Source organism: Bidens hawaiensis, unplaced genomic scaffold (genome assembly GCF_021521415.1).
Source record: "Bidens hawaiensis isolate Kalapana, Puna unplaced genomic scaffold, B.hawaiensis_p1.1 tig00001269_1, whole genome shotgun sequence".
Lineage (NCBI taxonomy): Eukaryota > Viridiplantae > Streptophyta > Magnoliopsida > Asterales > Asteraceae > Bidens > Bidens hawaiensis.
Window position 1 is genome coordinate 2,993,652 of NW_027491072.1, and position 25,424 is coordinate 3,019,075.

General features: G+C 38.8%; 1 protein-coding gene and 2 long non-coding RNA genes across 3 annotated transcripts; all 3 read right to left on the reverse strand.

Annotated features, from left to right (window-relative positions):
- Positions 1-2,942, reverse strand: LOC143570218 (uncharacterized). The gene is made up of 3 exons (XR_013141889.1): positions 2,897-2,942; positions 287-384; positions 1-45 (listed from the first exon to the last, which is right to left on the reverse strand). It is a non-coding gene; the product is annotated as an uncharacterized LOC143570218 (long non-coding RNA).
- On the reverse strand, positions 2,940-5,858 carry LOC143570213 (uncharacterized). Its single transcript, XR_013141887.1, has 6 exons — positions 5,460-5,858; positions 5,339-5,381; positions 5,168-5,259; positions 4,392-4,441; positions 4,210-4,280; positions 2,940-2,961 (listed from the first exon to the last, which is right to left on the reverse strand). It is a non-coding gene; the product is annotated as an uncharacterized LOC143570213 (long non-coding RNA).
- A 4,920-nt stretch (positions 5,859-10,778) lies between these two features.
- LOC143569794 (uncharacterized) lies at positions 10,779-21,270 on the reverse strand. The gene is made up of 6 exons (XM_077055621.1): positions 21,175-21,270; positions 20,939-21,064; positions 20,808-20,882; positions 11,237-11,296; positions 11,056-11,160; positions 10,779-10,967 (listed from the first exon to the last, which is right to left on the reverse strand). Exons 1-6 carry the CDS (start codon positions 21,268-21,270, stop codon positions 10,842-10,844), a joined length of 588 nt encoding a protein of 195 aa, XP_076911736.1. The 3' UTR covers positions 10,779-10,841.
- Positions 21,271-25,424: the final 4,154 nt, after the last annotated feature.

The window sequence follows — 25,424 nt, forward strand, 5'->3', positions numbered from 1 at the left end:
CGTTTGATGAAGTATCTCATCGTGAGAACAATTACATCCCTTAAACTGCAAAAGTTATTAAACTTTGTTTACAAACAACAGACTAACAAACACAACGGAATCTAGATAAGTTCCCACAATTACCATTAGCAAGTAAATTACAATAATACCCTTCAAAGTCATAAATTTTGATGTGCATAATAAGAGGCCGGCAATTTCAACTTTTCATTAGAAAACTAATCAATTTGATTTTTATTTTATTGATGATGGGCCAACTGGTCAAATGAGAATATTAAAATAAAACCACCTGATAGCAGCTGATCCTTGCTCAACTTGACGCCGTATCTTATCACTTTCTAAACCATAAATAAAAAACTCAAAGGGATTTCCACATGGAATAAATACCTGAAAATGTCAACAAAATTCTGGAATTAAATTGAAAACATCGAGTCAAATAAACAGAAATGCAGTTTGTTCGTTTATGCATAATATATCATATTTATTCAACCAAAAAAAGTATTACAACAACAACAACAATCATACCCAGTAAATCCCACATATAGCAAAAACTATTAGTAGGGTCTGGGGAGGGTGGGATGTAGGCAGGCCTTACCTCTATCCCTAGGGAATAGAGAGGCTGCGTCCAAGGGGCCCCCGGCTCCAAAACAACCAACATAAAAGTAGAATAGTAAATAAAGTATAAAATCGACTATTGAAAATTGTAATATTTAGTACTAACGAGAAAAAAATGATAAGTAAAATAATCATAATAAATAATAGTATTAGTAGTAAAAATAAACAATACTGATAACAGAAAACAAATTATACCAAGTTGGTAGGACTGTTCAAAGGGTAAGACCCTACCCTTTTACCTAATACCCTACCCGGACCCTTTACCCTTTTAGGAAGAAATGTGGACCCGAGACCCTACCCTCTAAACAATAAAAAGGTCGGGTATAAATAAGGGTTTCAAGGGTCCAACCCTTTACCCTTTAAAGCAGTAACCGCAGCTCATCTTCTGCATTTACTAGTTGCATATATCATATATGACTTTAATATATAAATCCAAGAACCATTATACTATCATTTAATAACACAGTAAATTCTAACTTCGAAAGTTTATCAACCATTTGAACCGATGCAAATAATATTCAAATTCACAAATTTCATATAGAGAACAATTCAGTGATTTTCATATATACATTATATGTTTCCAATCAGTAGTATGGCCTTTTATTTTTATTTTTCTTAGTAGTTGGAAAATTTATGATGAATGAATCATAAATAAAATACAAACCTCTCATACATTTCAGATTAATCACGAATCCGATGTATATAGAAACTAGTAAACGGGTAAAGGGTCTGAAAAAGGGTCGGACCCTTGAAACCCTTTTACCCTTTAAGGAGAAATTTAAATACCCTTTACCCGACCCTTATTATATATTCGAGTCTAGTTAAGGGTTTTACAAGTCGGGTAAAAGGGTTTCAAGGGTCTGACCCTTATCTTGCTCACCCCTACAAGTTGGTAAGGTTATGGCTCTAAGACATATTTCTAAACCAAAACTATATCATCTCCTTAAAAGTCCTTAACCTTAATCCTACGTCTCCAAGAAGTCCTATCATCAACCATATCCTCTGAGAGATGCAGGTTTATCAAATCGTGCCTAATCGTCTCCTCTCAAGTTAATTTGGGTCTACCTCTACCCCTCTTGCCTTCTATAGTAATGTTCTCTACGGATCTAACAGGATCTGTCGTTTGTTTTCTCTTCACGTGTCCAAACCACCTCAATCTCCTCTCCCTTATCTTTTCTGATATATTAGCTACCCCTAATCTTTCCCGAAAAACGTCATTTCTTATTCAGTCAGATCTTGTATTCCCACACATCCACCTCAACATTCTTATCTCTGTTACCTCTAGCTTACGAGCGTGTGCCTTCTTAATGGCCCAACAATCTGTTCCATACAACATTGTCGGTCGAATGGCAACCCTATAAAATTTCCCCTTTAATTTAGTTGGGAACCTCCTGTCACACAAAACTCCTGTAGCTGCTCTCCATCTACACCAACCAAAAAAAGTATTAATATTATATATACCCATTCAAAATACCTAAAACTTCCAAATTTACCCTTTTCATTAAATAAAATTTCTAATATTACCATTATACCCTTATCTTTCACCTTAAACTCCAGACTCTCATATCCTACGCAGGTTTTAAGGTAAGGGTATAAATGTCATAAATATGAAACAGGGTATATTTGATATTATGATATTATTGGGTAATATGATTATAGTTTATACCCATTCAAAATACTTTAAACTTCATATTTACCCCTTTCATTAAATATAATTTATAATATGACTATTAAGCCCTTGTCTTTCTCCTTACACTCCAAACACTCATATCCTATTGCAAGTTTTAACGGAGGATATAAATGTCATAAATTTGAAAAAGGGTATATTTGATATTATGATATTTGTTGGTTTATTTGATTTATACCAAGTTTTGAAGTGGGTATATGAAATCTTTAAGATCACAAAAGAAGTGTATCATGCAAATTGAAAGCTACAAAACCTAACATTTTAGCAAAAATAAAAGTATAAGAGCATTCAAACCATCAAATTTTGTGAGTGAGTTTTTTTTATAATTTAGGGAGTGGTTTAGGGTGTTGTGAGTAGATGAGAGAGAAAATGTAGTAGAAAAACTACTGTTCACCCCCCTATAATTTTTTAATATTTGTTGAAAGTGGTTGTGGGTGAAAGAGAGAGAAAGGGTAATGATAAAGGTATAAAAAAGTATTATTTAATTGAAAAGAAGAGAGAAAATGTAGTGTTTTTTAGTGTAATTTTGGATTTAGAAATGGTAGAGGGGATGGGAATGCTCTAAACATATTAAATTAAAAGGGTGGGAAAACATACTGTTGTGGTTGGAGAGAACTTGTCGGTTTTGGGAGTGCCACTACCCATATGTCAAGATATTCAGTCTGCATATTAACAAGTAAAAAAGAAATTTAACTGTTTAGGTTACTTCGGATTATATTTTTTCCTAAAACGGCTCAAGTGGGTTTGAAATGAGTGCAAAGTGTCATTTTAGTGCATAAAACCGCCTACATTATTTCATTCAGAAAACTAATTGTAATAAAATGACATAGTTTTGTAATCATAATTACACACCAAAGCGGTCCTAATATTTGGACCGCAAATGTTTTGTGTCAACACATGTGCATAACCCAACTAGGCCTGTAAATGAACCACACGAAGACGATCGAGGCATGTTCGTTTTTGTTGTTTCACTTTAACCGGATAAACGACACAAAAGTAAAACGAACTGGGTTTTCTTGTTCATGTCCATGTTTGTTTGTTAATGTTTGTTTGTTAATAGTATAAGTGATTGGTTCACGAACATAAAAGAACGAATTGAACATAAAATATAAACAAACATAATGAGCAGACACCAATTAAAAGTAAGCGTGAATATCAATCTGTTGGCCCTAAAGAATTTAATAAAACTAAACAAAATTGCAATGAGTGATATTTTAATTTAATAGAAGCAGACAAATTTGTAATGGACCTGACAATTTAAATGAATACATGAATGAACAAACTTAAACAAACATAAACGAACAAACACGAACATAAATGAACGAATGAGACATGTACATGTTCATTCGTTTAACTAAATGAACAAAAGTTTTGTTTATGTCCGTTCGTTTATTAAATAAACGAACTTTGCGATGATCACTGTTGTAAAAATAGGTATTAGTCGGCGTTTAATCCAAAACCAGTGAGCGACCAATTCGATTTCAGATAATCAGATGCAATAATCAGTAATCGGTCAAACTCGGTCCAAATCAAGCCAAATCATTCAAAATCAGACAAATGTCGATCAAAATCTGTCAATAATGGTCAAATTTCAGTTAAAATCTTTGAAGTATTTGAAAAATAATACTTATTAATCCAATCCGATTAACAAGTTTAAAAAGTTACATATAAAATTTTGTGTGTGTGTGTGCGTATAATTGTGAAAAAATACATATAAAATTCCAATCCGATCGCTAGTCAGTACCCCACTGCCTGACTAGCACCTAGCGAGTTCTACGACACTGCCGACAAATGGTTCACTGAACGTTTGGTTCGTTTACAGGCTGAAACCGAAACGGTATTTGCCAGCTCTGGCTACTAGTAGTACTGAATAACTGATACAACATAATTATACGTATAGGAAGTCATACCCATAAGGACAATCCGTGTTCAGCATGACCAGTATGAAGAGCTTTTCTGATATGTTCATGCATATCAGGATCTGCACGAACAAGAGATAACAGGGTTGATAATTAATATATGATAACAGTTATAACTAAAACAAATGATAACATAAAATGTTCTCAAGAAGGAAGAAATAAGAAAAGCTTACCACATACAATTTTTCTGTGCTCATTGGCAAAAACCTTTTACAAGTTCACCCTGAAAATATAGGTCAAATAAAATATTATATAGACTATCATGGATTTGCAAAATTTTATATCAAATAAAAGCTAGAATAATCTATAGATATAATACAAACAGATAGGTTAGTAAACGAACTGAACATTCAGTAAACAGTTAAGCGGGAAGTTCGTTTATGTCCGTTTATTTATTATACGAACGAACATGAACAAAATGTTCTGTTCATTATGTTAAAATGAACGCACATGAATACATGCCTAGTTCGTTCATTTATGCTTATGAACATCTATTTAAGTTCATACATTTGAATTTGTTTATGTTTATCTACGCTAGTTTGTTCGTTTATATACAACAACAGCAACCATACCCAGTAAATCCCACAAATAGCAAAGTTTGTTCGTTTATATATTCTTATAAATACTTCAGGCCCATCACAATTTAATCTAGTTTCATGAAAATCAAAATATCACCCAATTACAATTTAATTAGGTTTTCTTTATTTTCTTAATCAGAGAGATTTATGTTCACGTTTACATTTAATTGGTGTTTGCTTATTTATGTATAATCTACATTTAGTTAAGTTAATCCGTTTAAGTTTGTTTGTGTTCATTTACATTCGAACCGTTCGTTTATACAATTAATGAACGAACATAAAAAAAGTTCATTTTCTTAACGAACGAACATGAACGAGAAATCCCCGTTCAATTAATGGTATGTGTTAGATCAGTGATTCAGTTAGAACACCTTTCTCTCTCTGTTATCCATGGGTTGGACTTCAATGGCAAGATATGTATCCACATCATCAGCAGTAACAAGATAAGTCGGTTGCTTCGCACCTGTTTCACAATTTCTCCAATTAAAATGAATAATAATAACAATAAAAGAAGAAATACGTAAGGCCAAAAGGAGGAATACCATCTATATAGTAAGCAGACCCATCTTCCTTATGACGTACCCACTATCAAATATGCATAAAACAAAAATAAGAACACTAGAAATAGCAAACTTAAAAAGGTTAAGATGGTGTCATGGTGACATCAAAATTACAACTTGTGGTTCCGTTAAGAGAATAACCACTTGCAAGAAGTTCTCGACCTGGGAATGCATCACCTGAAATTTGGAGAGACTCCACAGTAGGAAGCAGATCATCATCTGTAGCTGAACATTGAAACAGAAAAATCAAATTTGACTTTCACCAACTCATGCTAAAACTCATTAAACCAGATAGACGTTAGCAGTATTACTAGAGTTATCAAAATGGTCTGGTCAGGCAAGTAACAGGTTTAATATTGTAAAAGATCAGTTCACGAAGATATATGAACATGAATCAACGAATATAAACAAATAATAATTAAAATTAAACGTGAATATCCAAATTAAATTCTAATGCACCATCATCATTACATCTAAAAATTTAAAAGTAAACAAAGGGTTTCAAAATATGAAAACTGTTACAACTTATCATTAGTAATACTATACTTGAATGAATGTTCAAACGAATGATCATGAAAAGCGATTATAAACAAGCGTAAATAAAAGAGCAATGCATAAACGGACGTCAACAAACGAACATAAACAAGTGTTGGCGAGCATACAAGAATGAATGGGGCATGCATTTATATTCGTCTGCTTAACTAAATTTTGTGTACTGTTCAATTATTAAATGAACAAACATGAACGAACTTCCCGTCGAATGGTTCACTGAGCATTCGGTCCGTTTACTGTAAAAACGAGACGGGTCATACTGGTTCACCTAAAACACTATATTTTATGAATAACTGGTGTGTTATTCGATTTATTTCCCAATAAACTAATTTAATTTTTTCTACCCATTTGACACGTTGAATCGGTATTGACCCACTCATAACTAACGCATTGAATTACCAAATTGTATTAACATCTTCAGAGAAAGAAGAACCAGATTCTTCAAGAACTGGAGTTAAATATGGCGAATACGAGTTAGGATCTTCAATAGTGTTCGCATATGGCGAGTTCCTGGAATTCCAATTCGCAAACGGTTCTCCCTTGTTACCTTCATCACGGTTTCCCTCCACATCAACATCATTACTGCTAACGGGATAACTAAATGTAACTTGTTTATTAGTAACTTCCTCATTTTTACTCGTTGGAAACGAATTATCCTGATTTCTAGCAGCATTTGCATCTAGAGTATGTTCACTTCTGCAAAAAATAACACTATTATTAAAGATTATACATCAAACAGAATCAAGTGTTATTCAATAGAACGAACCGCCATGATTAGGCCAGTAAACGAACAGAACGTTTGTTTAATAAACGAACAAACATGAACAAAAAAATTTGTTCATTTAGTTAAACGAACGAACAGGGACGCATGTCTCATTCGTTCATTTATGTCCGTGAACATACGTCACTTAAATTCGTTTATGTTCGTTAGTTTACGGTTGTTTAAGTTTGTTCGTTTAAGTTCGTCGTTTACGTTCGTTAATATATTCTATACCCATTAAAATTTAGTCTATTTTTAATAACTTTTTAGAACCAACAAATTGGTGTTCGTATTTACTTCTAATTAGTTTTAGTTCAGTTATCTTTGTTCATCTATGTCCGTTTACATTCGTGATCTGTTCATTTATACAGTTAACAAGCGAAAATAAACGAGCACGAACACATTCATTTTCTTAACGAACGAACGCGAGCAAGAAAACCCTGTTCGTTTGTTTGGTTAAAGTTCCTAAATACAGAAACGCAAACATGTACCGTTCGTGTACGTTCGGTTAATTTATGGCCTAGTCGTGATATAATGTTCTCACCTGTTTATTAGAGATGAATACCTCCCTGAATCGGGTCCCACATTTTCTGCAACATCCCAGCCTCTTGCAGCTATATGATCTGATGAATTTTGTAATTGACCATCGGGGTATGTTTGTTTTTGTTGCGAGACCAGTTCAAGCCCGTTTTGGTTCTATGAAAATTGAAAATTTTTAAGAATTTTATAAGATGGTTTATTAAATCAAACCATGAACAGTTTGAAATTGTTAACGTACAGCGTATACATGTATTGGGACTTCTGTAGGGCCCACACGAGACTAGTCATTCATATGGGACGGGTCAAGTGATGGTCACAAGTGGGTTCGGTCAAAAACACTAATTTTTCATGTTGGGTTCATGGATTGATCCAAAACAGTTTTTGTTTAATTTTCTACTTTGAATATAAAGGATTAATTTCATATATACCCAACTTTAATGAATTCTTAATGACCATTCTACCCCTTTCCATTATATTTGTTTACACCCTATATTCTATTTATATATTGACCGGCATCAACAACATATTTTGAGAAACTTATTCCTTATGAGTATTTATTAAAAAAAAACTTCAGTTAAAAATGGGTAAAAGAAAATCTAAGCTAAAAAGGGGTAAATGAAAAAAGAAAAACTGAATACGGTGTTGTTGGGCACCTAAGCTTACACACAAAACCATCAAAACGACGTATTTTTGATTAAAAACAATTAAAATTTTAATTTTTATTATGTTTTATTCTTTTCCCTAGATAAATCCGTAACATTCGGAATTTACTGACTCAACCAAACAATCAGCCTCCATGGATTTGTAGCCTGTGCTGAAACAAATAGTTTTATTTCCTTCTGTATTCCGTAGGTCTGCAATGTAGAAGTAATGTTCAAATGAAAAGGCTACAACTTAATTTTTCAAATAATTTAAATATCGAATATGAGAACTCCCACTTAATGCCTTTTCTTTATATTGATTTGGAGAAATTATTCTTTCTGTATTTTGATTTAGAAAATTACGAAGAAGATGTAAATTTATGGAGAATTTAACAATTTTATGTAGTAAAAATAAAGCTTTAATTGGATTTCATAAACCGCTAATTTGAATTCTGATAAATGGATAATACTTTAATGTGATATATGATGGGTGGTAACATTTCAAGTAAGTAATTTTTCATCTCTAGCTATATGATAAATCCATTCTGAAGAAGAAAGCGCATACAAATCGATTGTAGGGATTTAATTAGGGATCCGAATTTAGTGGAGGGAAAATAGGCAACTCAAAAGGTTGAACTTATTTTTAAGTTTATTCGAAATTACGCCGTGTCGTTTTGAAGTTAAAGATGATATGTTTTAAAGTTTTGGAATACAAGGGTAAATGAGTTGCCTATTGAATTGGGTATGTTTGATATTTTAACTACTTCATAAGAACACTAGTTTGAGACCTGTTTATTACACAGGAAATTAATGAAAATTACAATATTTAAACGTTAAACAAAATACAATCAATAACACAATTATCATATATTGTTAATACAATTACAACTTTCATTAAAATTATGGGAATTAGAAAGAAAAACATTACGCAATGAGTTTACAAATAAGAAAAAATTTCCTTGTACACTACATTTGTGGTTGTATTGGTCAGATTGCCTTGTTTATCAAGAATCAGAATCTTGAGCCCAAACCTGCTTGTAACTCTTGACAAGGTGACGTATAGCTGTCCATGTGAGAACATGGGTTTTTTCAAGTACAAACCAACCCTAGATAATGATTGACCTTGGCTTTTGTTTATGGTCATCTCAAAACATACTGCAAGGGGAAACTGTCGTCTTTGAAATTTATATGCTATTTTGTTGTCTGTTGGAGTCAATGGTGATCTATGGATCAAAACTATATGTCCAATGTTAGTTCCAGAAATAATTTTTGCTTCAACTACACGAGTACCCAAAGATATAATTTGTAGTCGAGTACCGTTACATAAGCCTTCTTTCTGGTTAAGATTTCTAAGGAGCATAACAGGAACACCAAATTTTAGCACAAGCTTGTGGTTTGGTAGTCTGGATATTCTTAGACCATTAAGTAGTTCAGACGAGTATAAAGCCGCATCAACCGTGTCATTGATATATTCTGAACTACATATGGTATCTGAATTTAAGTACTCGACTTCATCATTTGGAAAAAAACTTGAGCAAACTGTCATTAATCTCATCAACAATTTCGCTCTATCCTGAAAGTAATGTTGCTTCTCGTAATTATGTAGAATATCAGGATACACAAAGTCAAAAAGTTTAGATAGAGGATCCACAGAATCTTTTATAAGTAGATCGTCAGGTATATCTATCATTGCAACACCATCATTAGGACCTCCAACATTACCTTCACCTATATCTAAAAGCCATTTTGTAAATAATTTGGTTTCTTCAACATCACATGATTGCCTACCTATAGTTAGCCTTAGATTTTTTGTTAATCTCAAGACACTGCATTCACTCCAAATGTAAGAAGAACATGGAGAGGCGTTTACTATGTCTAGTCTAGTGCCCTTTTGAACTACAGGTAGGATTTGTCGAAAGTTTCCACCAAATACAACAACTTTTCCGCCAAATAGCAAATTAGAAGATCAAACATCTTTTAAAGACCTGTCAAGAGCCTGGAAGCCATTGGAGCTTCGTTCCAGATTATTAATCTGGTTTTTTCTAATAATTGTGCCTCGTCTGTGCCTGGATCCATGTAGCAAGTAGAATCCTCGTTCAGATTTATAGGAATATGAAACCTGGAATGTGCTGTGCGACCTCCGGTTAACATTAACGAAGCAATTCCACTTGAAGCAACAGTTAGGATGATTTCGCCTTTTGATCTTATGGCAGTTGACAAGGTCTTCCATAAGTACGTTTTCCCTGTTCCACCATAACCATATACGGTGGCTGTTCAGCAGAATAGGGCGATGGCGGTGGAGATGAAGGAGGCGACGGCAAGTGATTGGAATTAGGGTTGATGATGGCTAGCAGGAGAGAAGGAGAGAGGAACTGGAATGGAATTAGGGTTGATGAAAAAAAAAAGAATGAAAAAAGTGGATCTGGTTTTTTCTATTGGAGCGGGTTAAACCGATGGAAATACCATTTTATGAAAATGGGTTACAATTGGTGAAAATGGCTAAGAAGATGACAAGTGGCATCTTGAAGTACTTATTTATTAGTATAGATAGATATATGATATTTTTACTTTTGCATGGGTATATATGATTACTTTTCAAGTTTGTACGGGTATATATATATGAAATTGTCCCTCTTATGAAGAATCCGCTTGAATAGATTACAGCAATAATCGAACGTTTGAACAAACTGAATGCAATAAAATACTCTTAAGATAATTTAAACAATTCTGATCATTTGACCCATTGATCGTTCCCTCTTTAGCAAAAGTTTATGACTTTACTGATTTGGCATGAATCAACATACGGGCTGAAATTTCAGCATATTTATAGACTCATATTATTCAACACACAAAGATAACTTACCTCAATACCTACAAGCTTCTCTTGTAAATGTCTAAAAAGAACCAATCAAGACACAATTGTCCATCAATTATACATCAGGTAAGAAAATACTGAAAACAAGCCAAAAAACTAGAAGAACAAAGACACATGTTAATTAATACAAACCTTAACATTACTAAAAATGGACTGTGCATCCACAACCGATGGTTGAAGAGAATATTCAGCAAGAAAAGACATCAAAGACGATACAAATGTAGATCTCTCTTCTTCTGCATCCTGAAAACAAGACAGTCAAACATTTGCACCTGCATATACAACAAACAAATCAAGCATACTGATAACATATCCAACGAACGGTAAGTACCTGAAATGCATATGTCATACGTATGTTTTCTTCAATAATGTCTTGTCTGTACGATAGGGCTTTAGATTCCGCATCAACAAGATCCTTTTGTTGCTGATCAAAGACCTATAGCAGGCATTGTAAGTTTTAGTATACCTCAAGGAAAGTTTACATGATAAGTGTAAATAAACATCTTGCTGACCAAACGCATGTAAGCAATTCGTTTCTCCAAAGCAGACTTCTCACTGTGCATTTGAGCTTCCTGTAAACCATAGCAGTTGCAATCTTACTACCATGAAAGTAAAACAAAAGCAGTTAAGTAACCACACAAAAGTCTGGTATTATAGATGCTTTTATAAACTACTAATGCGTTGGTTTTTGATTACAGAAAAATAATAATCTAAGAGCACTCACATTGGCGTCTCTATTTTATTCTCCATCTCTAAATTATAAAGAATTTCTTTATCTTTCTTTTCTTCATCATCCGAATCTCTCTCTTTATTTTCATCTCTAAAATATAGAGGTTTTGATTTATATATAGGCTCAATAATCATACCTCTAAAATTTAAATATTGTATATTAAGCATTTTGAAATGTACTTTATGCATTTTAGTTAGTATAGTACCTTATGCATGAAAGAAAGAGAAAAAAATGATAAAAGAAAACAATATAGAGAATGTAAATTTGGAGAAAAGTGTTTTTTATGAGATGAAGATTAAGTCCTTGAAATAACAATTATGGGGCTGTATGCATTAACTTAATATGGCGAATGTTTGTGTTGTTGCAGGACTTAGATTATTATTCAATTGAAGAAACACTAACCGGACCCCGGGCAGATTACGGGTAACCTGGGGGTTAGATAGCTGTTTCCCACGAGGGGTTAGACCCGGCAAAGATGGTTCTTCTGATAACCTGCAAAACAGACACCGTGAGCTTGTCACTGAGAAGGGGGGGGGGTTCCTCCTTGTGACCACCCTCCGGCGTGAGAATCAGACTAGATTGCTCTTTAAATATAAATGTATATTAAGAGATTGCTAGAGCAAATATCAGGTATAATATGATAAGATATGTTAAGAAAAGATGGTCATACCATTTGTGGTATTTATAGCCGGAGGTAGGTTTCCAAGGAGGTGTGGCCTGCTGAATAGTATTCCTGTTCCACCAACAGTGGCCTACGCACGTGCCATGCTGGTAGTTGGTGAGTAGGCAGCGGCTGATAGTGACCAGGCCTGCTGTGTACTATTCCTTTTTCACCAACTACAGGCTAGGCACGTGGTATGTCAGGAGTTGGGGAGTAGGTAGCGGCTAATAGTGACATACAGTACAGGAGCATGCTGCTCGCCATACTGTTGTCAATGAGCTGTCGTATCTTTGGACAGATCTTTTGCCCATACCTCGTCAGGTACAGTAAAAGATCCTCAGTATCGTACGGACTGGCTCATTTGGGCGGGAGTATTCCCCCTCCCGCCTTTGTGCGGGAATGTTCCCGGCTTGCTCATTCCTTCTTCAGGTGACTGCTGAATTATTATGAGAGTTAAGCCTTGTGCGTGTAGCCATGCTGCGCGGGTGGCCTTCCCTGATGGCCGGTATCCGTAACTGCGGGAACAGGCGGAATACCTGAGAACCATTGGTAGGCGTTTCCTGCGGGGACAGCTTGCGTACCGCACGTGAGGACGTTACATCTCTGAGCGTGGTGGGTCCTGCTGATCCAGTTGGTTTCTGCGCAGACATTCCTTTAGTTTAGTCTTGCGGGTTCAACCGCGCAGACGTCCGTTAAGGAGTCTTGCGGGTTGAACTGCGCAGACGTCCCTTTTCAAGGTGAGTCTGTGGGTCCAACTGGGCTCTGCTGGGACCTACCTCTTCAAGTCCCCCCAGTCCAATGTTCTTCTCATGAATGTTTAATAAAGTGAGGTGAACTTTTGGACTTAAGCAAAGGGTTTTTGAAAAGGGTTTAGTTTTAAGGTTTTCCATGGGGATTCCTCCCACGGAAGTCCTAATGTCACGCAGAATTTCCCACTGTTCTGCTTGATCTTTGGGTATGATGCGGGTAGGTCTGTAACCTCCTCGCAAGTCAGGAGCGTTGAGTACCTCTTGTGTAGATTCTCCATGAGGTTTTGGTAGTTTTAAACATAGTGATCAATTATGTTAAAACCACAAATTCCATCTTGAAGTTTCAAACAATCTAGTTCTCGACGTTCCCGCTATGCGGGGATGTTATTCCCGTGTGCGCAAGCATGGCCCAGAAGATCCTTCTTGGTTTCATTTCCCTGCGGAGTGCTAGGTATGTGAAGGGTTTCGCCTTGACACTGTACCCGCAACCGTCTTATAGTTACTTTACTCCCAAGGTATTCCTGGCGTCAATTCCCTGCGGGTGCTAGGTATGTGAAGGGTTTTGCCTTAACACTGTACCTGCACCCGTCTTATAGTTACTTGGTTGCCGAGGTATTCCTGGCGTCAATTCCCTGCAGGTGCTAGGTATGTGAAGGGTTTTGCCTTAACACTGTACCCGCACCCGTCTTATAGTTACTTGGTTGCCGAGGTATTTTTGGCTTCAATTCCCTGCGGGTGCTAAGTATGTGAAGGGTTTTGCCTTGACACTGTACCCGCACCCGTCTTATAGTTACTTGGTTGCCAAGGTAAGGGGTATATTCCCGCTTACTTTTGAATCTTTGAGACTTGCGTTATAAACGTTATATGAATTGCGCATGCATATTTTAGTTTATTTTAGCAATTTTCCCAGTGTTTTGGATAAGTTAACATTTGAACGTGACAGAATAGGTGTGAAGTTTTGCTTCCTTTCGTGATTGTGCGGGTAGGACCGTCACTTGCACTTAGTAGGATGGCTAAACTTTACCTATATCTGACCTGCGTGTAGGTTTTCCTCATCCTTTTGTTAGAAATTCTGTTTTGAACCGTTCGATGCGCGGTTGTCAATAGGTTAGTGTTCAGTTTCTTTTATCATGATTCATGCGGATAGACCGGCACTTTCATTTAGTGGGATGACTGAACTTTTCCCCTTCAACTGACCTGCGTGAAGGTTTGCCGTTTTTTGGGTTTATGCGGGTTTTGCCGCCTTCCCCACGCAACGACTTTCCTCGTAATTATGCGGTGAAGACCGGCATATCCGTGTGGAAAGTTTACAAGTATAAAATCATCAGCGTCAATGTTCTAAAGAGAATCATTTCCATTAAAAGTGGCTCTGGGCCTTTTACAAATTTGGAATTGATCTACATGTAACACTTGCGTAATTGAGCTCCGTTCCATGTTCTTGGGACGGGAGTGCCATCGAGCCTTTCGAGCCGGTATGCGCCCTTTCCCAGCACTTGTTTGATAACGTACGGACCTTCCCAGACAGGAGTCAGCTTTCCTGGGCGATCTTGGTTCGAAGCCTCGTTGTTACGCAATATGTAGTCTCCTTCATTGAAGTTGCAGAGTTTTACCCGCGTGTTGTAGTACTTTTGCATTTGTCGTTTGTAGTTCTCTTCACGCATTGCGGCTAAGTCTCTGCGTTCCTCGGTTAGCATAAGGTCTAACCGTCTTTCCGCATTATTGTCCTCTGGTTGAATCATGACCCTTGGTGAGGGTAAACCAATTTCGACCGGGACCATGGCTTCAGTGCCATAAGTGAGGCTGAACGGGGTTTCTCCCGTACTTGCCTTTTTCATCGTTCTGTGTGCCCAAAGTACGTGTGGAACTTCGTCCACCCAGCCGGATCTGTGTTTCAATAGTCTTCTCTTTATGCCGTCGACGATGCTCCTATTTGCTCTTTCCACCTCACCATTACCCTGCGGGTGCGCCACCGAGGTAAAGGTGTGGGTGATTTGAAGTTCTTTAAGCCACTGTTGTAGCTTCTTGTCAGCAAAGTTGGTGCCGTTATCGCTCACCAAATTCTGTGGGAGCCCGAAACGACAAATGATAAATTCCCAAATGAATTTCTTGATATGTTTTGCGGTCGTTTGGGCTAAGGGTTTTGCTTCTATCCACTTGGTGAAGTAGTCGATGGCGACCACTAGAAACTGGACGTTCCCTGCTGCTGTGGGAAATGGGCCAGTCACGTCGATGGCCCACTTCTGAAATGGCCATGCAGAGGTGACTGGAACAAGTTCATTCTTCGGGCGATGCGTGTTGGGTGCGTAGAGCTGACAAGACCTGCATTTTCTGATGTACGCCAGCGCATCCGTATGCATCCCCGGCCAAAAGTATCCCGCGTTGTTTAGCTTAGCTACAACTGCGCGTGGACCTGCATGTATCCCACAGATGCCTTCGTGTACTTCCCTTAGGAGGTAGTTGGCATCTTGGTCGTCAACGCATCTGAGGAGGGGGCCAAGAAAGTTACGTCTGTAAAGGACGTCATCAATGAATTGATAGTTCAATGCTTTACAGCGTATTTTTCTTGCCTGTGTTTTTGACTCTGGTAGTATGCCCGCCGCAAGGTAATTTATTATTGGTGTCATCCACGTTTCTGTGCCGGTTTGGATGACACAGATTTCCTTGTGTGGGACTGATGGTGCTCCCAGAAGTTCAATGCGGATGTCCTTTCCCAAGTGAGTGAAAACTAATGACGCAAGCTTGCTTAACGCATCCGCAGATTTGTTTTCGCTACGCTTGACGTGTATGACTTTACAATCATTAAAATCGCGCATGAGGGTTTTTGCTTGAGCGAGGTACATGGCCATTGTGTCGTTCACGGCCGTGTACGTCCCGTTTATCTGATTGGCAACTAACATGGAATCCACATGGGCTTCCAAGTTCTTTACTCCCATTTTACGCGCAATCCATAACCCGGCCAAGAATGCTTCATACTCAGCTTCCTTATTCGTACTTGGAAAGTCCAGTCGAATAGCGTAAGTGTATTCTTGGCCTGTTGGGTTGGTAAGTTTTAACCCTGCGCCTGAGCCCTCGCTGCTGGCCGCTCCATCGGTGTAAAGTCGCCAGACTTCATCGATGTCTAGTGCTGGAGAGGGCTGAGCCTCGTCCTGGCACTCTTTCTCCCGCGATGCGGGGACTTCGGCAATAAAGTCGGCCAAGACCTGGCCTTTTATAGCTGGCCTTGGCTTGTATTTTATCGCGTATTCTCCCAATTCTATTGCCCATTTGGCTAGGCGTCCCGAAAGTTCGGGTTTGCCTAAAACGTTTGCAAGTTTGAAGTTGGTGAGAATAGTAATTGGGTGACCTTGGAAATATCGTCTTAGCCTGCGTAAAGCCTGTACAAGTGCTAAAACTAATTTTTCCAGGGTAGAGTACCGAGTTTCGACGTCTGTTAGGAGACGGCTAACATAGTAGACTGGCATCTGGATGCCTTTTCGCTCGACTAACAGGACGGCCCCGGTCGCTCTATCTGTGGCGGAGAGGTATAGGATTAATTCCTCTCCCGCTTCTGGTGCTGTGAGCGTTGGGAGTTCGATCAAACGTGACCGAATTTCCTGAAAAGCTGCTTCCGCTTCTGGTGTCCAGCGGAAGTGCGTTTTCTATAGACAGTTTCTCAGCGTCGACACGATGGGAACGACCTATCCGCATGATTTGCCAAGAAGCGGTTAAGTGCAACTAGGCGTCCGTTCAGTGTCTGAGCTTGTTTGATGGTGGTAGGTGATTCCATTTTAATAATGGCTTCGACCTTTTCAGGGTTCGCTCTGAAGCCATCTTTTGTAACGATGACTCCTAAGAACTTCCCTTCTTCCATCCCAAAGGAACACTTGCTCGGGTTGAGCTTCATGTTTATCCTTCTGAGTGTGTTGAATGTTTCTTCGATGTCTTTTAACATCGCTTCTGGGTTAAGGCTTTTAATGACCAGGTCATCCATGTATACTTCCAAGTTTCTCCCAATTTGGGCATGAAACTCTTTGTCCATCAGGCGCTGGTATGTGGACCCGGCATTCTTAAGTCCGAATGGCATCATTTGATAACAGAATGTGCCATCGGGCGTCCGAAATGCGGTTTTGTCCTGATCGTCAACGGCCATGTGGATTTGATGGTATCCTTTATACGCATCAAGGAAGCATTTAAGGCGAAACGGTGATAACGAATCTACCTTAAGATCAATTTCGGGTAACGGGTAACAATCTTTGGGGCATGCTTTGTTCAAGTCTTTGAAATCTATGCACATGCGCCATTGCTTGTTAGACTTTGGTACCATAACGGGATTTGCAACCCAAGTTTGATATCTGCTAACGCGTACGATGCCCGCGTCAAGGAGTTCCTTGACTTGGGTTCTACACGCGTTAGCTTGTTCCGCCCCCATTACTCTACGCTTTTGTATGACCGGCGTAAAAGCCTGGTCACACTTGAGCTTATGCTCTGCTTTACTTCGAGGTACACCAGTCATGTCTGCTGGTTTCCATGCGAAGATGTCAGCGTTTTTTTGTAGTAAGCGTTTGAGTAATGTGCGCGTAGGATCAGTTATTGTTGGGCCAATGGTAACCGCCTGGTCGGGGTATTTTCCATTAAAAGCCCATTCTTCTGGTTCGGTGATGGTGGGTTTAGCCATCTTTGGTTTGGGTGTTGATGAGACAGATGCGATGCATACCTGGGGAATACCGGTGACCATCGCCACGCCCTCAGCTGTTGGCCATCCCATCATGCCGTGGACTGAAGATACTACGGCGTTGAATCTTGCCATCCCGTCTCTCCCGAAGAGAATGTCGTACGTGTGGTGTGGCTTCCTCATTACGACAAAGTCTACATCCTCTGTGCGGGAGAGTTTTCCGTCTGTGAGAGTGACGGGGAAAGATAGGATGCCCAGAGGGGTGTTTGTGCTGCCGTCGAACCCTTCCATCGAGGCGTAGACCGTTTCCAAGCGTTCCTTGTCTTCATCATCTAACTTGTCGAAGAACTGCCTGTACATAACTGTTGATGAGGCACCGTTGTCAACAAGAGTGCGGGAAGTGATGTAGTGTCCCAGCTGGCTTTTGATGACGATAGGGCCCTCTTTGCTGGGTCCTCCTGGCACTCGCGGGAAGCGCACCTCAGCTTCTTTCCATGCGCATGGTTCTGTCGTCTGTCTTTTTCTTCCTCTGATGTTACCACGAACCATGTGAATGCTGATGTCAACGGGCTTTCGTCCGTTGCTTTTGTATCGGTTGTCATTCTGCCCTCTATTCCTGATTGATGCCACCAGGTGTGTAAGTTTGCCTTCCTTGACGAATGTTTCGATAATATTCCTCAGAGATAAACACTTCTCAGTGGTGTGACCCTTTGTGCCGTGAAAGTCACAGTATTTTCTCTGGTCCGCGTCAGGTCGTTGTCGGACCATTGGAGCTTTTGGCCATGGGAGTTTCTCAGTGGCAAATATCTCCGTGACGCTTTTGGCGAGGGGCGTCCACCTGGTGTGTTGGCCTGATGGGTGTGTATTATCCCTTCCGCCTAATAGGGAGCGAGAGCTGGATGAGGTGTCAAAGTTTACCCTTGACTGCCACATGCTTGGCTTCCTCCTTTTGTTTTGCCAGGCGGACTGGATGCTATTTTCTCTAGTCCCCTGCGTGTAGAAGTTTGTAGTCTGGGGCAGATTCCCACCCAGTTGCTTCTCCGTTTCGGCAAAGCGCTTGGCTGCCGTCATGATGGCATCCCATGTGGGTGGCATGCCATCTTTTCCCGTCAACGTGCGGATAAGTTCTGGGTATTCGGCGCCCTGGATGAAAGCGGCGCGAACAAGGTCTTCGCTTATAACGCCCAGACTCAGCTTTTTCGAGTTAAAGCGAGTGATGAAGTCTAGTAAAGGTTCATCCTTATCTCTAACGCAGTTGAGGATCGTCCACTGCTCTTCAATATACTTCCTCTGTTGACTGAAGTGTTGGCTGAACTTGTGTTGGAAGTCCGCCCAATCATAAATGTGGTGGACCGGTAAACGGTCAAACCACGCTCTAGCCGCTCCAACCAGTGTCATCTGGAACATATAACACCACGTGGGTTCCGTCCAGCTGCTGACGGTTGCCCCCGCTATGAATCTGTTCAGGTGATCATCTGGGTCGGATATACCATCATAGGTGCCGATGTTGGGCATCTGCTCGGCACTTTTTGGGGCGATTGCTTCCGCAATATCCCTTGCAAACTTGGATGTTCCCGCGTTTGCAGCAGTTGGTCTGAAGGTTTTGGAGAAGTCACGTGGGTTTCTCCCCGCGTTTCTTTGTTTGAAGGTTTCTCCGAAATTCCTTCTCGTTTGGAAGTCCGTTTCCTTACGCTTCCCTTTCGCCCTAAGGCGAGGGTTTGCGTCGGTGTCGGATTCCTCCTGATCATCGTCCGAGGACTCGCACTCACTGCTCATGTTGAGCTGTTGGCGAGTGCTTCCAAATTCGTCAGCCTGTTGGACGGAACGTAAGCGTTCGTCCAACTCAGCTTGGAATTCCTTCTGACGTGCCTCCGCCCACGCTTTAACTTGTTCAATTGTTTGGCGGGGGAGTCTCGTCCGCTGTCTTTCCACCTGGGTATTATTGAATCCCAGGGGATGGTTGTTTACTGCACTTGCCCCAGCTTGGGTAACTGGGGTAGTGTTCGTAAAATTTACTGCATTTGCCCCGGCTTGGGTAACCGGGGTAGTGTTCGTAAAATTTGTGTGCTCGCCGGTGTTCCCCCCAGTAGCTGGGGTTGTGGTTACCGGGGCTTCCTGGTAACTTGTTGGCCTTAGGACCGGAGTAACGTTAACCATCTTTCCAGAAGTTTGAAAAAACTGGAGAAAAATGAAGTTCTAGCTTTTATGCACGGATGGCGCCAATGAAGAAACACTAACCGGACCCCGGGCAGATTACGGGTAACCTGGGGGTTAGATAGCTGTTTCCCACGAGGGGTTAGACCCGGCAAAGATGGTTCTTCTGATAACCTGCAAAACAGACACCGTGAGCTTGTCACTGAGAAGGGGGGGGGGGGGTTCCTCCTTGTGACCACCCTCCGGCGTGAGAATCAGACTAGATTGCTCTTTAAATATAAATGTATATTAAGAGATTGCTAGAGCAAATATCAGGTATAATATGATAAGATATGTTAAGATAAGATGGTCATACCATTTGTGGTATTTATAGCCGGAGGTAGGTTTCCAAGGAGGTGTGGCCTGCTGAATAGTATTCCTGTTCCACCAACAGTGGCCTACGCACGTGCCATGCTGGTAGTTGGTGAGTAGGCAGCGGCTGATAGTGACCAGGCCTGCTGTGTACTATTCCTTTTTCACCAACTACAGGCTAGGCACGTGGTATGTCAGGAGTTGGGGAGTAGGTAGCGGCTAATAGTGACATACAGTACAGGAGCATGCTGCTCGCCATATTGTTGTCAATGAGCTGTCGTATCTTTGGACATATCTTTTGCCCATACCTCGTCAGGTACAGTAAAAGATCCTCAGTATCGTACGGACTGGCTCATTTGGGCGGGAGTATTCCCCCTCCTGCCTTTGTGCGGGAATGTTCCCGGCTTGCTCATTCCTTCTTCAGGTGACTGCTGAATTATTATGAGAGTTAAGCCTTGTGCGTGTAGCCATGCTGCGCGGGTGGCCTTCCCTGATGGCCGGTATCCGTAACTGCGGGAACAGGCGGAATACCTGAGAACCATTGGTAGGCGTTTCCTGCGGGGACAGCTTGCGTACCGCACGTGAGGACGTCACGTCTCTGAGCGTGGTGGGTCCTGCTGATCCAGTTGGTTTCTGCGCAGACGTTCCTTTAGTTTAGTCTTGCTGGTTCAACCGCGCAGACGTCCGTTAAGGAGTCTTGCGGGTTGAACTGCGCAGACGTCCCTTTTCAAGGTGAGTCTGTGGGTCCAACTGGGCTCTGCTGGGACCTACCTCTTCATCAATCTACCTTGATTGAGTAGTGAGCAACATGCTTTGTCAACATTAAAATCTGTTGCTCCTGATCTCGAGTGCCAATAACAGCCTAAGCACAAAAATATACAAGTTTTATAACTCAAAAAGAGTTGGAAAAAAAGGCACCTGATTAAAAGGGTTTAAAGTGGTTGTGTGACCACCAGGGACCATTGCAACAGCCTCTATTGGACTATATGTTAGTAGCAAAGAGGCATGAGCAAGGGGTTGAGCCTTTATATCAGTCTCATTTTTCTAGAATAAAGAAAAGAATTTGCAGAGCTGAAAAGCATTAGTCCAAATTTTTCTACCATCTGATGAAGAGAATAAATCAGGATCTTAACAAATAATAATAATGTTTGTACAGCAGAAGCAGCAGCAGCAATTTTGTTTATGACCTGTAGTTTGATGGTGGCTTCAGCTGCTTTCATGACCTGAAACAACAGCCCATGTACACCCATTTTCTTATATGACTGTATTGGCAAATGAAGAGAGAATAATTTATTTATTTGGGGAATTCAATTCAATAGAGTTAGAGTAGATGCCTGACTGTTTTGACAACGTTGATCAACAAACTACGTTCCTTCACAATTCATCCCCTTCACAAAACCATACGATACTCGTAATAATAATAAGGATTGTACAAACATGGAACAAGGCAAATAGTCATGCTTCTATTCCATTTCCATTCAGGAAACTTAAAAAGTTACTCTACACCGTACCTTCCATGATATCAAAATTTGTAAAATATGAGATTTGGGGAAATAATGTCGTGCAAGTCCAAAGTATTTTGTAATCTTGGAACAAAAGTCCATATTTTTTCAAATCTTTTTTATTCAAAAAACCGTCTTGTGAGACTGTTTTTTATGTTTCCTACCTTTCCCGTCCATATTTTCAAATTCTTAGAAAAATATATTTTTTACAATTATACCCTTTAACCACCACCACCCCCACCCCATCACCTCCTCTCCACCGCCTCCGTCATTATTCATGGGTCGCGGCTGCTGGCGGTAATGGGAAGCGACCGTATCACGACACGTAGGATTTTAGGGTTTTCGTTTACACACACACACACACACACTAGCTGAGTGCCCGCGTGATGCCGCGGGTGTCCGAACGCAAATCCTGTGAATCACATAACAATTAAGAGTGTTCATAGTTCGGTTTAAAGCCTTTAAACTTTTTAAACCGGTTATCAGTTTGGTTTTACGGTCGGTTTTTTTTTTTTACTTTCACTCGGTTGGTTGGTTTTAAAATTTTCAAACCGTAGCTAACGGTTTGGTTCACGGCTTATGCTGAAAACCGACCATATGAAATCAGACCAAACTTAAATATTGTATACATTTTAATCTCTTTTATTATGTAGTATTTGACAAGTTTTGCTATATATATTAGATATTGTTAAAATATAATTGAACAAAGTCTTTTTTACTACAAGTAAACATGACTATTTCAACTTTAAGTTTACCTAATTCCAGTGTGATTTTTTATAATCTTCGTTATTGTTATAATTTTGCATCCTAGGTGTTCCATTAATCTTTGCCATTTATATTGCTAAAATTATCATTTTTCGTATTTTGTTATATATAAGAGAGTTGGTAACGATTCGGTTTTAATTTTCAATGATTCAATTTTGGTTTGGACGATGAAAAATCGATACTAATGGTTGGCCTCACAAGTTTAACTTACAGACCATCAAAAAACCGGCATCGAGAACCCTGCGTAACTTATTAGTTTTTTAAAAATTGAAAAAATTATAACAATATCATACTCAAATTAAAGAAAATAAAATGCTCGATTTTATGGTACACTTTTTTACAAAAATATTAGCGTACGGAAAAATTATAGTCGTTTAAAAATCGTGGTGAGAAGTTAGTTTAAAATTAAAATTAAAAACATAATGTGGTTAAAAAGAGGGGACAAACTTATAAGTTAGGTGAATTGTGTTTAAAAGACAAGTTTAACCCTTTTTACACATGTACTTTATGCATTAGCATTTGTATAACACTTAAAATCAATTGTCTTAATTTATCCTTGTCTCATGTATTATATATAGTATAGATATAGATAGTTAAGATATAAATTGAACCAAGTCTTTTTTTAATACAAGTAAACATGACTATTACAACTTTAAGTTAACCTACTTCCAGTATGATTTTTTATAATCTTCGTTCTTTTTATAATTTCGCACCTAGGTGTTCCATTAATCTTTGCCATTAATGTTGCTAAAATTATTATTTTTCCTATTTTGTCATATATAAGAGAGTTAGTAACGATTCGGTTTCAATTTTCAATAATTCAATTTTGGTTTGAACGACGGAAAATCGATACTAATGGTTGGGCTCACAAGTTTAACTTACAAACTATCAAAAACCGGCATCTAGTACCCCTACGTAACTTATTAGTTTTTTAAAAATTGAAAAAAATATAACAATATCATATTCAAATAAAAGAGAATAAAATGTTTGATTTTATGGTGCATTTTTTTTACAAAAATATTAGCGGACGAAAAAATTATGGTCGTTTAAAAATCGTGGTGGGAAGTTAGTTTAAGATTAAAATTGAAAATATAATATGGTTAAAGATGTGGGGGCAAACTTGTAAGTTTGGTGAATTGCGTTTAAAAGACAAGTTTACCCATTTTTACACATGTTTTTTTTATGCATTAGCATTTGTAAACTCTTAAAATCAAGGGTATGTTTGGTTTGAGATAATGGAATGAAGGGGGAATGTAATAGGAGAAAGAATGAAATTGACAAGGGAATGAAATTGATCATTACCATTCATTTGTCTTGTTTGGTTAACCTATGGGAATGAAATGAATTACTACTTTATGTTGTTTGGTATCCAAAAACAATTGTAGGAATGAAATAGAATTAATAAAAACCCTCCTATCTAAATTTCTTTTTTTACAGAAAAAAAAACCTCGCAATAGCGATGGTGATAGTAGCTCCGGCGACGAAAATGGTGGTGTTGGTGGCAACGGTGGTAGTGTGTGGTAGTTGTGGTGGGGGGGGGGGGGTGGCGGTGGTAGCATTGGTAGTGATGGCGATGGTAGGACGACGATGGTGGTGGTGGGCGGTAGTTGTGGTGGGGGGTGGCGGTGGTAGCATTGGTAGTGATGGTGATGGTAGGACGACGACGGTGGTGGTAGGCGGTAGTTGTAGTGGTGGGGGGGTGGCGGTGGTAGCATTGGTAGTGATGGCGATGGTAGGGCGGCGACGACGGTGGTGGTGGTGTGAGGGCGGTAGTGGTGACGAAGGTGGTGGCAACAACCACGGTGGCGATCAGGTGGTGGTGGCAGCACCGATAGTGGTGGTGGTCATTGTTAGGTGGTGGTGTTGTTGAGAAAGTATGGTGAATGAGGAATGGAATGAAAAAAAAAGAATGGGGGGTGGGAAGTAATGGTTTTGATGGAATGGAATTCCATGTGTAATGATTGATTCCATTCTATTGAGCAACCAAACACCAATTTTTTCATTCCCACGTAATGAAACATTCCATTCCCACTGTCATTCCTGCATACCAAACGCTACCCAAGTGTCTTAATTTACCCTTGTCTTATGTATTATATATAGTATAGATAAGAGATAATAGAACAAAGTCTTTTTTTAATACAAGGAAACATGACTATTACAAATTTAAGTTAACCTAATTCCACTATGATTTTTTATAATGTTCGTTCTTTTTATAATTTAACACCCTAAGTGTTCCATTAATCTTTGCCATTTATGTTGCTAAAATTATTATTTTTCCTATTTTGTAATATATAAGAGAGTTGGAACGATTCGGTTTCAATTTCCAATGATTCAATTTTGGTTTGGTTGACGAAAAATCGATACTAATGGTTGGGCTCACAAGTTTAACTTACAAAACATCAAAAACCTACATCGAGCACCCCTACATAACTTATTAGTTTTTTAAAAAATGAAAAAATTATAACAATATCATACTCAAATTAAAGAGAATAAAATGCTCGATTTTATGGTGCACATTTTTACAAAAATATTAACGGACGAAAAAATTATAGTCGTTTAAAAATCGTGATGGTAAGTTAGTTTAAGATTAAAACTGAAAACATAATATGGTTAAAGATGAGGGGGCAAACTTGTAAGTTAGGTGAATTGTGTTTAAAAGGCAAGTTTACCCCTTTTTAGACATGTACTTTATGCATTAACACTTATAAAACTCTTAAAATCAAGTGTCTTAATTTACCCTTGTCTCATGTATTATATATAGTATAGATTATAGATATAGATAGTATATAATTGAAGAAGTCTTTTTTAATACAAGTAAACATGAATATTAAAACTTTAAGTTAACCTAATTCCAGTATGATATTTTATAATCTTCGTTCTTGTTATAATTTCGCATCCTAGGTGTTCCATTAATTTTTACCATTTATGTAGCTAAAATTATCATTTTTCCTATTTTGTTATATATAAGAGAGTTGGTAACGATTCGGTTACAATTTTCAATGATTCATATTTGGTTTTGGACGATGAAAAATCGATACTAATGGTTGGGCTTACAAGTTTAACTTACAAATCATAAAAAACCGGCACTGAGCTCCCCTACATAACTTATTAATATTTTAAAATTGAAAGAATTATAA